The sequence below is a fragment of the Sminthopsis crassicaudata genome, chromosome 4, assembly GCF_048593235.1.
Source record: "Sminthopsis crassicaudata isolate SCR6 chromosome 4, ASM4859323v1, whole genome shotgun sequence".
Lineage (NCBI taxonomy): Eukaryota > Metazoa > Chordata > Mammalia > Dasyuromorphia > Dasyuridae > Sminthopsis > Sminthopsis crassicaudata.
The window spans coordinates 195,183,442-195,199,703 of record NC_133620.1 but is presented as its reverse complement, the minus strand read 5'-3'; the positions used below and the strand labels follow the sequence as shown (position 1 = coordinate 195,199,703).

Genomic DNA, 16,262 nt, shown 5'->3' with positions numbered 1-16,262 from the left:
TTTTCCTCCCTCTTTTCCTTACTCTACTTCCCTAGACAAGTAAGCCAATATATATTAAATTCTTCTCTCCATATATTTCCAAATTTATCATGCTGCACAAGAAAAATCAGATCAAAAAGGAAAAAAATGAGAAAGAAAATAAAATGTAAGCAAACAACAAAAAAGAGTGAGAATATTATGTTGTGATCCATACTCATTTCTCACAGTTCTCTCTCTCTCTCTCTCTCTCTCTCTCTCTCTCTCTCTCTCTCTCTCTCTCTCTCTGCAGATGGCTTTCTTCATCACACAGCCATTAAAATTGGCCTGAATCATCTCATTGTTGATGAGAGCCACTTCCATCAGAATTGATCGTCATATAATATTTCCGTGTACAAAGATCTCCTGGTTCTCCTCATTTCACTCAGCATCAGTTCATATAAGTCTCTCCAAGCCTTTCTGAAATCTCCTACTGGTCATTTATTACAGAACAATAATATTCCATAACATTCATGTATCATAATTTATTCAGCCATTCTCCAAATGATGGACATCTACTCAGTTTCTAGTTTCTTACCACTACAAAAAGGGCTGCCACAAACATTTTTACACATACAGGTTCCTTTTCCTCCTTTAGGATCTTTTTGGGATATAAGTCCAGTACTAACACTGATGGATCAAAGGGTATGCACAGTTTGATAACTTTTTGGGCACAATTCCAGATTGCTCTCCAGAATGGCTGGATGTATTCGCAGTTCCACCAACAATGTATCAGTGTCCCAGTTTTTCCACATCCTCTCCAACATTTGTCATCTTTTCCTGTCATTTTAGCCGCTCTGAGAGGTGTGTAGTGGTATCTCAGAGTTGTCTTAATATACATTTCGCTAATCAATAGTGATTTAGAGCATTTTTTCATATGACTACAAATAGCTTTAAAGTCTTGTTTATATTCTTTGACCATTTATCAATTGGAGAATGTCTGCCTTGTTTCTTATCCTTGTATTAATCACTGATTGGGCACTGTCTCAGTCAAAGTGAGACATAAAAAAGCCATTATCTCCCATTGCATTCAAGGCTATCTCCAGTCATCCTGATCTATATCTGGCCCCTGGACCCAGATGGCTCTGCAGGGGAAAGTGAGGCAGGTGACCCTCCCTCACTTAAATCCAATTCACTTGAATGTCCCAGCAATGTCTCCCTAATGTCTTGAGCCTCTTTGGGAACAAAGGACAAACAACAACTGTATAGAAGCTCTCATACCTATAAAACCTGTCCCAGACTCTCATCTGAGTTCTAGGCTTGCTTCATTAACTAGCTGCCCACTAGATATTTAAAACTGGGTGTCCCATAGGCACCTCTAACTCAACAGTTCTTAAACAGAGCTCATTATCTTTTTCCTAAAACCCACATCTCTTTGCTACTTCACAATTTCTACTGGGGATACCACCATGCTTCCAGTTTTCTAGTTTCACAACCTCAGATCATAATCTCTGACCCCTTAATGCCCCTCACTTCAAACAGCCCAATCAATTGCCAAATCTGCCTTCTATTTCCAAAAAACCTCTTGCTTTCTACCTATTCCTATGGTCACCATTTGGTTTCAGGACCTCATCATCTCTCACCTGGATTATCTCACCTATACACTTCAACAGCTTCATTTTTCCTGGCCCAAGTCTCTTTCCACTCCAATCCATCTTTGATTGAGTTGCCAAAGTGATTTTCCTTAAAGTGCTGATCTGACTATATGACTTCCCTACACAATAAACTCCCTACTGCCTCCATAAAAAAAGACAAGCTTTTATTGCCCTTCACAAATGATCCCAACCCATCTTTCCTGCCCCATTATAGAGTAATTCCCTTCTGGTCAAACTGGCATTCTTGTCATTCTTGCTAAAGGGCATTCCATCTCTTAAGCTTTGCCCTGGCTGTTCTCTGAGCCTGGAACATTCTCTTCTGTGTCCAAGAATCCCTTCCTTTAAATACTAAGCTTTTCTGATCTTCCTAACTGCTAGTGCCCTTGTACCTAAGCTATCTTGTATGGATTTTATATTATTCTGAATATTTTACATGTCACAGATGTATATGAATACTTTGTCTCTCAGACAAAATGTGTGCTTCTTGAGAGCAGAGAAGTGTATAATACATTGATGTATTTATCCTTTACCTATTCTATTTCCCTCTCCAATATATTTCAATTTAATATACAGAATAATATAATATGCACATCTAACGAAGGAAAGCACCCCACGGATACTTTAGGAATGATTCCAAATTGCTCCCCCAAGCGGATCCGTTTTCCCACAGAGCCTCCACGCTGCATGAAAGTAGTGTACCAGACGGAGAACGGGCCCAGAAACCAGAGGGACTCGGACGGGTTCGGTTCCTGCCCCTGACACGTGACGGCTGGGCACTTCATCTGGGCTCCTTCTCAAACTACAAATTGCGGAGAAGTGCCACCCTGCATCGGTGGAGGGGAGTCTCCGTATGCTAATGAAATCCCCCGCCAGGCCCCGTCCCTACCACTAATTCAAATATAAGATTATTTGTTTAAAGAGAAATGTCCTTGATTATAAATAATGAAAAGATTCTGATCAATAAGTTCTTATGTTAAGTCAATCAATAAACTTGTATCGGGCGCCTCCACTCCATGCCATCCTACTGTTGGTAAGCTGTGGAGAAGTCGCGCAGTGTTTCTATACCACAGAGCGAGATAACCTATTCCGTCAAGGATTTACCGCGGGATGCGAAGTGTTTTCCCGGGACTAGGAGGCCCCACCCCCCTCGCGTATGGGCCGCCCCTCTGAAAGGGGGGGAGCCGTCCAGACGGCGGCTGTGATTGCAGTCCGGACCCCGGGGCGTTTTGCCTTTGCCTTCTCGGGCTTGTTTTCTAGATGGGGAAAACAAGGTTATTGAGCGACTTGCCCAGCGTGTCCGAGGCCAGCCTAGAACGGTCCTGACGTGGGGCTCCCCCCACTGTGCCGCCCGGCCATTGCCCCTCAAAACGCCTAAGGAAGTTCTGCTTTCTTCCATTCGTTCGATAAAAGCCGCCCACGCCAGCCTGCGGAGCGAAGTCCTTCTACCACAGCAGGACGCGGGCTTCCGGCGGTGAGCGGGACAGGGATGGCGACATCCGAAGGCGCGTCCGTGGCGCGCGAGAGCAAACCCTTCCTCTTCCTGTTCCCTAACTTCAGTCCCAGGATCTCTGCTCTCGGGGCGGCAGGCCATTAACTTCTGTACGCGCTTACCGAGCGCCGGGTACCGAAAGATGCAATCTGACAGACCACTAGCGACAAACACGTGCAAACCAACCCGGACCGGATAAATGGGAAGAAGGCTTGGGAGGCTTCCTGCGGGGATCCCAGAAGGCTGGGATGAGATAGGGAGGGGTGAGGACGGAGGGCGCGCTTCTCTCCTTACTGCCCTGAGGTCTCCTACTGGCATTCCATTCGTAGCTTGCTAGTTCTATGGTCAGATAACCAGGAACCCAAGTTACTAACCATTAATCTTGGGATAATGTGTTCTGGGCGCGAATTTCGGTTCCTTTTTTTAAAGAACCTGTCCCTAGGCATGCTCTAAGAGATAGCCCCTTCTATAAATGTCCAGCTAAGGTCCTATTTTCTCTATTATCCCTAAATTCTATTTTGTAAAATTTTTTTAGTGTTGACAAATTGTTTTTTAATTGTTCAATCTGGTAAATAATCTGCGGTAAAGATTCAGAAAATGAATATTCAGATAAATCAGCACGATAATTCCATTTTACAATCAGGGTAAGAAATGAAAGTGAAAAGTGAAAGAAAGTTCAAGGACATTTATAAGCTATGGTAGAAATTCAAAACCCTATTATTACATTTTCCATGAGTAATAAATTCCTACCAGCATTTGCTACTTTACAACTGGATGTTAAAGTGGAAGTTATTACTCTCTGGTTAAAACTGGTGGTATTTCTAACATGTAACTCTCTGTAAAAAAAAAATATTATCTTTTTGGCTTCAATCTTTATTTTTATGATGAGAATCACCTTTTCATTTTCATAATTCTTGTGACCATCCTTAATTCTTGTATTTTGATAAGCTCTACATATTTATTTGATACATGTGTGTAGATGGGTTGAAACAAAATAGCATAAATATTCAATGACAAAAATTGTAATTAGATAATTTAGGTAATTTCTATATAATTTTCTCCATGTGGTTACATAAAATTAATAATACAGGAATAAAAAACCCATTTATTGAGCATGTACAACCTTTATTTCTTTAACCTACCACGCCTAAGAATGGTTATGATCAAATTAATTCCCAGGTGCTATTTGCTGATGTTAGTTATCTGATATTTTTACATGATCTAATAATTCACAGAATATTGATTAGGATTGAACTCTCCGGGCCTGGACCTACTATAAATTATTATAATTCTCTACTTCTTTGAACTTTCTTTTCAATATTTGAAAAATGTGGGTCTACTCCTAAAATTAGTATATGCCTTTGAGATTCCAGTTCAGAAAACATTACAATAAAGATCAATTCAGTCATTTTTCAGTCACGTACAACTTTTTGGGGCCCTATATGGGGTTCCTTGGCAAAGACACTAGAATAGTGTACCATTTCCTTCTTCAGCTCATTTTATAAAGAAACTGAGACAAACAGGGTCACACAGATAGTAAGAATCTAAGGCTGGATTTGAACTCCAAAAAAATGAATTTTCTTAATGTCAGACTCTAGCACTCTATCCACTGGACCATGTAACTGCCACACAATAAAGATTTAGTATATCAATCTTTATCTTAAAAGCAGTGATAACAAAGTTATATTTATTTAGCAAATCAATAAAAAAAAGTAATTAGTAATTTAACCTAAATTTGAAATATTACTGTTTCTTTTTAAGATTTTGGTCACCATATTGAAAAATAATATTGTTTATACTAATTTAAAAAATAAGATGCTAGGCAAATGACACAAAAATTATTTTAAATTTGCTTTTTTAAATAAAATACTAGAAATTAAGATGCTAAAAAAAAGAGGAAAGGATTTACATGTACAAAATATTAACAGTAGCTCTTTTTGTAGTGACAAAAACCTAGAAATTGAAAGGATGTCCATCTATTGGGAATGGCTGAACAAGTTATGGTATATGAATGTAATGGAATGTTATTGTGCTATAAGAGCAGGATGATTTCTGAAAAACCTGGAAAGGCTTACATGAACTGATAAATGAGCAAAATGAACAAAACCAAGAGAATACTGTACACAATAACAGTATTATGAGATCAATTATGATTAACTTAGCTTTTCTCAGCAATATGATGATTCAAAACAATTTCAAAGGATTTATGATGGAAAATGTTATTCACAGCCAGAGAAACAACCTATAGTCTTAATGTAGACCAAAATATACTATTTTCACTTCCTTTATTTTTTCATTTGTTTTCTTTTGATCTGTTTCTTCTTTCACAACATGACTAATATGGCACACTTATATAATCTATATCAAATTGCTTACTCTTTCTTGGGAGGGAGTAAGGAGGGGGAGTTGGAAAGGGAGAAAAAATTGAAACTAAAAAAAAAAAAAAAGCTTCTATCTGTGATTTCATTAATATAGGAAACCAGGAGACAAATAAACTTCCTTTATCAATGAAAGTTGCCACTTTCTTTGTAATAGAGAATTGCTGAAAGCTTAAGTAAAATTTGCATAGGGTCATGTAACTATTATGTCAGAGGCAGCATATGAACCCAGGTCCTTCTGGCTTTGAGGCTTATTTTCTATTCCCAAAATATACTTCCTCTCGATTCAACTTAATAAGTGTCTCAATTTACCTTCATTTAAAAAGGTCAGTTTCTGTATACAAAATTGACATAGATTATATATTATGTGTCTATAATATAAGCATATAGTGTAGGACTCAAATATCCCACTGTGGTCTATTATAGACCATCGATAAACTGTAAATTACTAAAGCTAATTGGTATTTCCTAATTGTGGTTGAGTACACTATTTCTGGGCAGCTAAATGACACAGCAGATAGAGTGCCAGGCCTGGAGACAGACTCATCCTCCTGAGTTTAAATCCATCCTCAGACACTTATTAGCTGAGTGATCCTGCACAAGTTACTCAACCCTGTTTGCCTCAGTTTCCTCATATGCAAAATGAGTGGAGAAGGAAATGACAAAAAACTACAGTCTTTGCCAGTAAAACACCAAATGTGATCACAAATCCATAACAATGACATACTATTTTTAGATGCAAAATAAAGACACTTTAGAAAATCGAAACCATTTGTTGGTTAGGGATTTGGCTAAGGTCTAATTATATCTGATATTTACTTTTTCTAATATCAAAACCTCAATATAATAGGTGACATAGGTTAAGATTGGTGACAAATAGCCTAATTATGTTTCAAAAAAACATTATTTACCTTCAAATGTTGGTCCATAAATTGATTCACCACCATCTCCTTTTCCCATATAGATATCTGAATAATGGATAGAAAGAAAAGATTGTGTGAATATCAATCACATAATTCTTAAATGTCTAATTTTCTAGCAGGGACTATGCTAAATGCTGAGTATGCAAAGACAAAAAATGAAACAGGATTTGTACTTACATTTTATCAGTGGAAATAATATGTGCACTTACAAGTGAACATAAATCCAAGGTGATTTTTTTTCTTATTTTTGGAGCAGAGGAGAAGAATACTTGTCAGATGGAAATTGGTAAAGTCCTCATGTAGGAGGTGGTATTTACTTTGAAGGAAACTGGATTCTTAAGACTTGGAGGAGAGGAGGAATATGTTGTAAGCACACAAAACACAACTTTTGCATGGACACAGAGATAGAAGATGGAAGACTGTATGAGGACTATCCAAAAGGTTAATTTAGTTGGATTGTCAGGGGATCAAAGGGAATGAGTGTGTAACAAAGCTGAAAATTCAGGTTGAAGTCAGATTGTAAAAAGCTTTCAATGACAGAGGAGCTGGTATTTGGTCATAGAAATAGCCCAGTACCATGGAATTTACTGAGCATGGGAATAACATGCTTTAAAATAGTCGTTTTTGCAGTTGTATCGAGGACAAACTGGAGAGAAGAGATGGAGAAGGGAGACCAGTTAGGAAGCTATTGCAATGGTCCAGGGGAGAGATGATAAGACCCAGCAGTAGGGAGATATGAAAAGGAGGTAGATGCATGAAATCCCATGGAGGTATAAATGACAAGAGCCTGCAATTGACCTGGATGTGTAGCTTGATAGACAGGGATGTCAGCTCCAAGGTACTCTGTGACTTAGCAACTAAATCCTAGGGATTTGACTGGGTCACGGAGAAGTGAATCACATAAGAATCACCCAACTAATAATTCAGAACTGGCAATGAAGCCAGGTTTTCTTGATTCCAAGCCCAGAACTTGAGTCATCATGCCATCTTTATCATTATGCCTCTTTTCAAATAAAGCAGGATATAAAATAAAAAATATAAATAAAAGATCAGGATAGAGAAAATGAATGTACACTATGTAGGTCAAAATTTAATAAGGACAAGTGGGAACTTCATTTAAATTTGATTTTAGATCTGTTAGTAATATCATCATCATCATTGCTAACATCTATGTAGTTAACATTACATGCCAGGTACTGTGCAATTATTTTACAGATTACTTACAAATTTACAAATATTAGCTTATTTGATCTTCACAATAACCCTGGGAAAGGAATCCCATTATTATCTCAGTGTTACCAGCAAAGAAACTAAGGCAAACAGAAATTAGTGATTTTCCCACTAGCAAGTATCTATTTCGAACTAAATTGGTTACAAAACAAGAAGTAGCTAGTAAGCTTATCAGATTTCAGATTGAAACAAAGTTGGGAGAAATAGCTAAATATGTAGAATAAAAGAAGAAGGAGAGAAAAAGAAAACTTCTTGAATGATGTAAAGGAAGGACTGGATCTAATAACAAGAAATTGAATAAAGTTCTAAGTAAATTACTGCATTTAGGTTTAAATAAGCAATTACTCAATTATTTTATTTGGAATCAGATTTGTAATTTCATTGATAAAGAGAATTCCCAGTAAGGAAATGCAGGTACTTCCTCTGTAACCTGTAGTCTGAGGAGTTACACGTTTTAGTTTCCTTCATAAGTACAGAATGGGAAAACATATGGCTAGATAGCAGTTTATATGAAAAAGAACTGGGGGGTGGGATGTTTCATGGAATATAGTCCTATAAGCTTCATTTAAATGGACACAAATGGTAAAGTAGCTAATGCAATTTTAAGTTGCATCAGTAAAAACAGAGTGCTCAGAAATGTGATAGCCCAATTATATTCTATACTGGTCAGACTATACCCAATTCTAGATACCACCCCATTTTAGGAGATTGTCCCTGGAAGCTGTAGCCAGGATGATAAAAAATTTTAAAGCCCTCTCAAAACCAAGATTAGTTGAAGAAACTGTCAAGATATTTAACCTGGAAAAGAGATCAGAGGGACTTGGGGTAGGGAGGAGAAACATGATTCCTATTTGAAAAGTTATAAACTATTATAACGACCAAATAGGAAAGGAATCAGACTTTGTTTAGTTACATTAAACAGAACAGTACCTATGAATGCAAATTATAAGAAGAAATAGTTTTACTCAACAGAAAGCTATATTTTCCCAAAAAGAACAAGTTTCCAAAAATCAAATAGGCTGTTTTGGTAAGTAGCAAGTTTCCCACTGCTATAAGCATTCAGATGGCTTACTTGGTGATTACTTGTCTGGGATATTAAAAAAGAAATTAATTCTTTAGGAGGAGGCTGAAATAAATGGTTTCTTCAGAGTCTGAAATTCTATGATTCAGTTTGATTCAACATTTACTAAGATCTTAGTATATGAACAGAGCTACATTCTATTTTATACTCTTTAAAAGAGATTTCAGATGATGCAATCTGCCCTTGAGTCAGACAACTTCACTGGAAATCTAACTGATGTCTTTATCCCTGTCCATTAATAAGTGGCAATGCCAGGAAACAAGCTGGTTATCGAGCTCAAGTCCAGGATTCCTTCTACAATACCATGCTATCTCATTTAGCATCTAATTTCTTCTTCCCCATAATACTGTAAGATGGGAAAAATTAGAATACAAATTCTTTAGAATTCTAAAAAAAGTCTTAAAATTAGTAGAATTATATAGAGAGAAGCTGTCTATTTCACAATTTTATCTACTCCTGTTTTTCATGTAATAAAGGAAAACTAATAATATTCTTATTTTCATTATGTTTTACACTCGAACTACCCTCTAGCAAAGGCAAACTTTTATTTAAAATGCAGCCAGCTGTCATATTTTAAAAGCTCATCATGTTTAAAATCAGAGACAGATGTTAAAGGCAGTCTGGGAACTCTCTGCATAGGAAGAAGTTTATATCTTCTCTTTATTGGTGGAAAAGAATATCAACTCATCCAATTTGAAGTGACAAGTACAAAAATCACGAGAAACATTGAGGAAAAACTAAAGAAAAAAAGTAAAACCATCCAAGAAAAACAATAAAATTATGAAAAAAAGTTACCCAATTAGAAAAGAAGGTACAGAATCTCAAAGATGAAAATATAACTCTGAAAATTAAAATTGGGCAAAGGGAAGCCAGTGAAGCTATAAGAGACCAAGAAATAACAAAACAGATTATAAAGAATGAGAAAATAGAACAGAATATGAAACATCTTAGAAGAAAAATAGCAGATCTAGAGAACAGATCAAAAAGAGAAAATATAAGAATAATTGGACTGTCAGAAAATTGTGACCAAAGACAGAACATTGACACAATAATATAGGAAATAATCCTAAAAAATTGTCCTGAAGCGATGGAACATGAGGGTAAAGTAGAAATTTTAAAAATTCGCTCATCACCAACTCAACAAGATCCTTTGTGGAAAACACATAGGAATATCATTGCCAAATTTCAAAACCCCCAGATCAAAGAGAAAATTTTGCAAGAAGTAAGAAAAAAACAATTCAAATATTCTGGAGCTACAATTATAATTGTATAATTATCAGCAACTACAACAAAAGACCGTAAGTCCTGGAATCTTAACTATAGACAAGCAAAAGAATTAGGCTTATCGCCAAAAATATCATATTCAGCAAAATTATCTATAATTTTGAATGAGAAAAAAACAGACATTCAACAAACTTGAAGATTTTCAGGACTTTCTATCAACCAAATCCAAACTTAAGAGAAAATTTTAACATATGATATAAGAAAGATCAATTTAAAAAAAACTTAATATGGACAAACTATTTAAAAGTGGACAAATTATTTATATTTTTATTATGTATATATATATATATATATATATATACACATACATATATGTATGTAAGATTCACATCAACAATAGGGTAGTTCAAAAGAAAGATTGGCAGAATTAAGGTAAAAATAGCAATGTTATACAAATGAGGTGCAGAGCATGAATAGACACAAAGCCATTAGGGAGAGGAGAAGGGCTGTGAATTCTGAAAACCTACTCACACCAGCAATGGGTTCAATAGGCAACACTACATATCTACTATGAAGGGTATATCACCTTCCAACATCTATAAAGAAAGAAATAAGGGAGGAGGGATGGGGGGATGGTGAAGCAAAGTGTGAAGGAAGAAGTCAAGGTAAGGCTCCCTGGGTGGGGGGAGGTTAACTAGTAGCAAAGCAAGTTGTATAGCAGAATTTAATGAAAGAGTCAGCAGGGACAGGAAATTAGTGTGCATGTAAGTGGAGTATGTGTATGTGTGCATGCATGTATATCTATCTATCTCTATATATGTATCCATAAATGCAACTATTCTTAACTGTAGCTTGTTTGGGGGTAGTGAGGGGGATGAAAGGGAGATATGTATGTGTGTGTATGTGTATGTATATATCTACACATACACACACACACACATACATATATATGTATATCTCCTTTCTGAACTATAGTCTGCTTGTGGGTGGAGAGGAGATGAAAGGAAGAAAAAAAGAATAAAGTAAAAAAGATGAGCAGTAGAGAAAAGAACAATTTGCAAAGAAGTAAAGAAAAGACACTCACAATTTCTTCTACTAATATCTATACTTTCTTAAATGGTATTTGTTATTATGTACGTTGAATCCTCCCTGACGTTCTGCTGGGCACTTGATAATGTTCTCTTTAGTTTTGTTTCGTTTTGTATTGCTTTGCTGTTTTTCTTATTCAGTTTCTTCAAATAAAATAAATTTGAAAAAAAAAGTTCTAAATTATGTGGGGAGGGGGAACATAAGAGGGAAAGAAATTTAAATATAATTAATTTATTTAACTTCCTGACAATATCATCAAATTTAAGCAAACATTTCTCCACAAGCCAGTTGTTTAAATTACTCAAATTAGATAAAGATATTGGTACCTAATGAGTGCTATTGATAAAAATGATCATTATTTGGATGTCTTCAAATTTTAATTTTATGGTTATTAAGGCACTTGGTTTGTGGAGTGACAAAAATAAAGCCCTACGAAATATTTAGAAATGGATACACTTAATACCAAGAAAGAAATTCTCTAAATTAACACCATTTACTTTAGTTTTCATTTGTTCATGTAAACATTTTGGGGATTCATCTAATGTCTATCACTAATAGATTTGTGTCACCTGCAAATTTGATAAGCATGTCATTTATACTTTCATCCTAGTCATTAACAGAGATATTGAACAGCATGGGGCCAAAGACAAGTCCCTGAGGCACTCCCATGGAGACCCAGTAGTATACTTTTGACATGTTTCCCATTGATAATTAAAGAATTTTTAAAAAGGAAAATCTCTTCTTTCATTACTACTTTAAAAAAAAGCTTTACCACACAATTAAAATATTATTTAACATGGTTCAGTAAAATAATATTTTAGATATGTTGACTTATTGATACAACTCAAATTTATTTAAGGATAACTTACCTCCACCTTGTAACCAACCATTTTTGACCAATCTATGGAAAATGGTATTTTTATAATGCAATTTTATACCGGATTGAGAAAACCCTGCTTTCCCTGTGCATAAGGTCCGGAAATTCTCACAAGTTTTGGGGCAAAGATCAGCATAGAGCTAAAAAACAGAAAAAATAATTTGCAAAATTCAATTCTCAAATTTCAAATTTTAAGGGTTAGAAGTAACTTTAAAAAAATTATTTCATACCTCAAATATCAATCTTCCAATAACCCGTTTATTTACTGTAACTTCAAAAAAGACCAACGGATGCTATTAATTTAGGAGATAAAGAAAAAAAGATCAAAGTCAAGTAAAGCACTCATACCACTGACTAAACAAAACAACATAAATTCTGATCTAAATTCTCATCTGGAAGGGAAATTGATCCCGATGCTGAAAACTTGATTATACTCTATCAAAAACATTTCTTGAGGCAGTATAGTCTCAAATACTGTTGCATCCATTTTCACCTAGATATGAACCCCTCTATCCTTTTTTTCTCTCATGTTGACAATACACATTTGAGGGAAATTGTCTAAGCCCTTGCAAAGACATCTAAAAACAGAAGAATACTATACTTCTGTGAAGTTTTTTTTTTTTTTTTAAGAAAAAAAAATCTAAGAAAGAACATTTCAATCAACCAACAAGCATTTTTAATATTTTACTTTTCCAAATACATGCAAAGATGGTTTTTAACATTCACCTTTGCAAAACCTTGTCTTCCAAATTTTTCTCCCTCTAACTTCCCCTCTCCCCAATATAGCAAACAATCCAATAGAGGTTAGACATGTGCAATTCTTCTAAACATATTTTTATTTTGTTATACGTGCAAGAAAAATCAAATCATAAGGGAAAAAATCAGAGAGAGAGAAAAAAAAGCAACAACAACCAAAAAAGTGGTGAAAATACTATACTTTGATCCACATTCAGTCTCCACGGTTCTCTCTCTCTCTGGATGTGGATGGCATTTTCCATCACAAGTCTATTCAATAAGCATTTTTAAAGCACTTACTATGAATGGAGTGAAGTAGAGTATACAAAACCAAAAATAACAGTCCTTGGCCTCAAGGCCTTCACACTGAATTTCAAATTCAGTTTTTCAAATTCATTTCAAATTAGTTCTTATTTTAAAAAATAACTTTTATTTACTCCTATTAGTACAAACTGAAGTAAAACATAAATAATTTGTTTGAAAATATTTATTTTTATTGTGTGCATTTTCATTTCTGGAAATCAAATTCTAATTGTTATTATTCAATAGCCTTCAATGAAAATTATTATATGAATAAAATTATGATTAAGTTTATATGCTTCTGAATTGATATAAATCTTTGTTAAACTTTGTTAAACTTAAGGAAAACTGAATTTCCTCAGAAAAAGAAACTCAGGTCAAAGTTGTTAGGAAAACAACTTAAAGTTTTAGATTATGGATCATTTAATTTTTGTCTTTTTCTTCCTAGCTCTGAATCGGGTACTTTCTAAATAATAAATCCTTAATAATTTTTAAAGAATGAATTGAAGAAAATATGAACAGGTCAACCTTCTTAAAACGTTTAGGCATAAGTTCATAAATGAGAGTCTATATGAAATTGGTTTTTAAAAATATTTTTATAACTGCATTCCAACAGTCTTTTTGTAATTCTATGTATTTTATCTATTAAAAAATTTTTTTTGATAAAGGAGGAAACTTCATTAGACTATTAAGGGTATTCATGATAAAAAGTTAAGCTTCAAGTTAATGATTTAACAATTTTATCTATTTTCCCTAGGTACATTTTGTTTTTCTTGCTGTGGACAGTAGTTCAAAAGAAGGTGGGAAGGACTATTATAAAGTCTTACTGAGAAATGAACAATAAAGACTGGAAAAACTAGAAAGCAGAGGATTGTCTAGGGCCATTACTTTTTATGACCTTGTGCAAATACAACAGCCTATTATAGATGCTCAAATCCTACCACAAAATGAGATCTCTAACTTCCCTGAGGTTATTAGCACTGTTCCCTTCTACAGAATTTCTGGGAAGAAATTCTTGAGTAGTAAAATACAAATGCACTATCTAAAAGAATTTAGTCATCCTCAAGTCAATTCAACAAACATTAAGCATCTACTATATGCAGAGCACTGTTTGGAATGGGAGAAAATTTTGACATAATGCAATTTCTAACTTGATGGAGCAAGTAACTACAATATTACAAGAAAAATGCAAAGTGAAGTAAGAGAGGTTATAATCTGCTGGAGACTTGCAAAAGGTTTCAGGGAAAAGGTGACTTTTGAATTGGGCTTTAAAGAATGGGTAGGAATTCAACAAACAAAATAAAGGGATCTTTCTGGTACAGGGAATAGACCTGGTCATCGAGTTTAGATCCAGGAAAAATTGCAGTATGCTCATGTTTGACTGGTGCAGAGATTTTTGTGCAGAGGATAGGTTTCCAGTTTTAAGATCGGTACATAAGGGAGATGAGTCTCATAGTGGGAGAGGAAGATAGGTAAATGTTCAAATGCTGCTCAGGGCAATAGACAAGGATCCTGGCCAGGGAATCCTGCAGGTGTAAGCTGCAATTGTCAATAGCACTGATTGCATGTTGTTCATCCTTCTCCTTCAGAACCAATGACATCAGGAGAGGGACGTCTTGACTTGCTCATGAATTGGATTTAAGTGAGGAATATCTGAGCAAAAATGTCAGCCTACCCTCTCTTCCAATCTTTTAAGTAGTGGCAACACATAAGTTAAAATGACTGGCGATGGCCCAGAATGCAGTGACTGTGAGGTGCCAGAGGAATGAGTCAAGCCACTGCCAGTGACCTTTAAAACAGCCCAGAGGTGGGGGAAAAGAGCCAAAAATGAAGGGGCTGGCGAAAATGTGAATAGTAAGGAAATAAAAGCATTATATAGAGACAATGTTTAGAATTATTTTAGTGATTTAATGAAATAAATTGAGTAATTTATATAGTAAATTAGTATTTTAGTAATTATTTAGTAAATACAAATTTTAGTATTTTAGTAATTTTAAGAGAGGAGGAATGGGATGGTAACCAGATAGAAGAGAAGGTCAGTGAAAGAGTTTGAGGAAAGTCTGATGGAGTGTGTAAATGAATAATGACTCATTTATGTATAGTGCTTTAAGATTTGTAACATGTTTTATATATATTCTCTCATATGATAGGCGGATGGGAAGAACTTAGTAAAGAAATGATTAGAAATACAAGAAAGAAATAGAAAGGGAGGCTGGAGGCTGGAGGCAGGGTCCTGTTGCTTATTATCTCTGTTGACACCTTCAAAGTATTTCTTTGATCCTGTCCTTCCATGTTAGGCAGTCCCATTTTGATCATTTTCAATGACATGTCTTAATATCACCTCAAACTTGATGTGTCTTCACAAGATCCTTGAAGATAGGATATTTAGTTTTTAGTAATAATAGCAGCTAATTTTTATATAGTGCTTATTATGTAACAGGTAACCACACACAGATCAAGATTAGAAATGATAATCACAAGCAATCCCAATAGACTGTGGACAGAAAATGGCATCTACAACCAGAAAAAGAACTAAGGATCAACACATACTATGTTCATTTCTTTTTGGCTTGTTCTCTCTCTCATGGTTTTTCCCTTTTGCTCTGATTTTTCTTTCCTAATTCATAAAACAATGTGTATTAAAAACTAAAATTTAAAAAAAGATTAGAGATAATAGATTTCCCTTTCCCCTTTTTTACCTTGGAGTTCTTCTGACCCCAGTGTTCCTGTCCCTCTTCATCTCATCATGCCTTTCTTTGCCTCTGCATTTTATGGGCTATTTAATGGTTACTGTTTTAGGAAAAGTGCTTATTATTGGAATCAGAATTGCATATGGAAATGTGTATTTTCAGCAATCTCTAGAGAAAGATGAGTTTTTGGTGGTTGCAGAACCTTAATCCCCTATTTCCCATAGGTTCATTTTATCAGTATTCTCCTTTTTTGACGTTTGTGCATCTTCTAGGAATGTTATACCATACTCTTCCCTTTCTGTGAGAGTTGAGTTTACATGCAGGGGTATGGGATAGGGCAATATAGAGTCTGAGAAGATAGATACCAGGACATATTGGATGCATTCTACAATAAATGTTTCTATGGGCTCAAAAAATCAAAATAAATACTGAAATAAACCAGATATCAATATTGCAAATTGTGTCTTCTGGGTCCAGTGTCCTAGAGGGCATTGAGAGGTACTATTTTATTATGTCCTACAAAGCTGAGGAACTTTGGCAAGGTTCTAGTAGGACCTCCACTTTAATGGGATTTATACCTATTTCCTGCTAATCTATTATGTATTTCAAAAAATTCATCTTTCTCCTTGAATCAAC

General features: G+C 35.1%; 1 protein-coding gene across 2 annotated transcripts in view; it reads right to left on the bottom strand.

Moving 5' to 3' along the window:
* PPIL6 (peptidylprolyl isomerase like 6) overlaps positions 1-16,262 on the bottom strand; it is a 49,574-nt gene that overhangs the window by 13,596 nt on the left and 19,716 nt on the right. For both annotated transcript variants that reach the window (XR_012489230.1, XM_074310137.1), the window contains exons 4-6: positions 12,132-12,194; positions 11,894-12,041; positions 6,389-6,445 (exon numbers count right to left, since the gene is read on the bottom strand). Coding sequence is in view for 1 of the 2 variants with exons in the window: in XM_074310137.1 (XP_074166238.1) it covers positions 6,389-6,445; positions 11,894-12,041; positions 12,132-12,194 (268 nt within the window). In the remaining variant the exon portion in view is untranslated. The remainder of the gene's footprint in view (positions 1-6,388; positions 6,446-11,893; positions 12,042-12,131; positions 12,195-16,262) is intronic.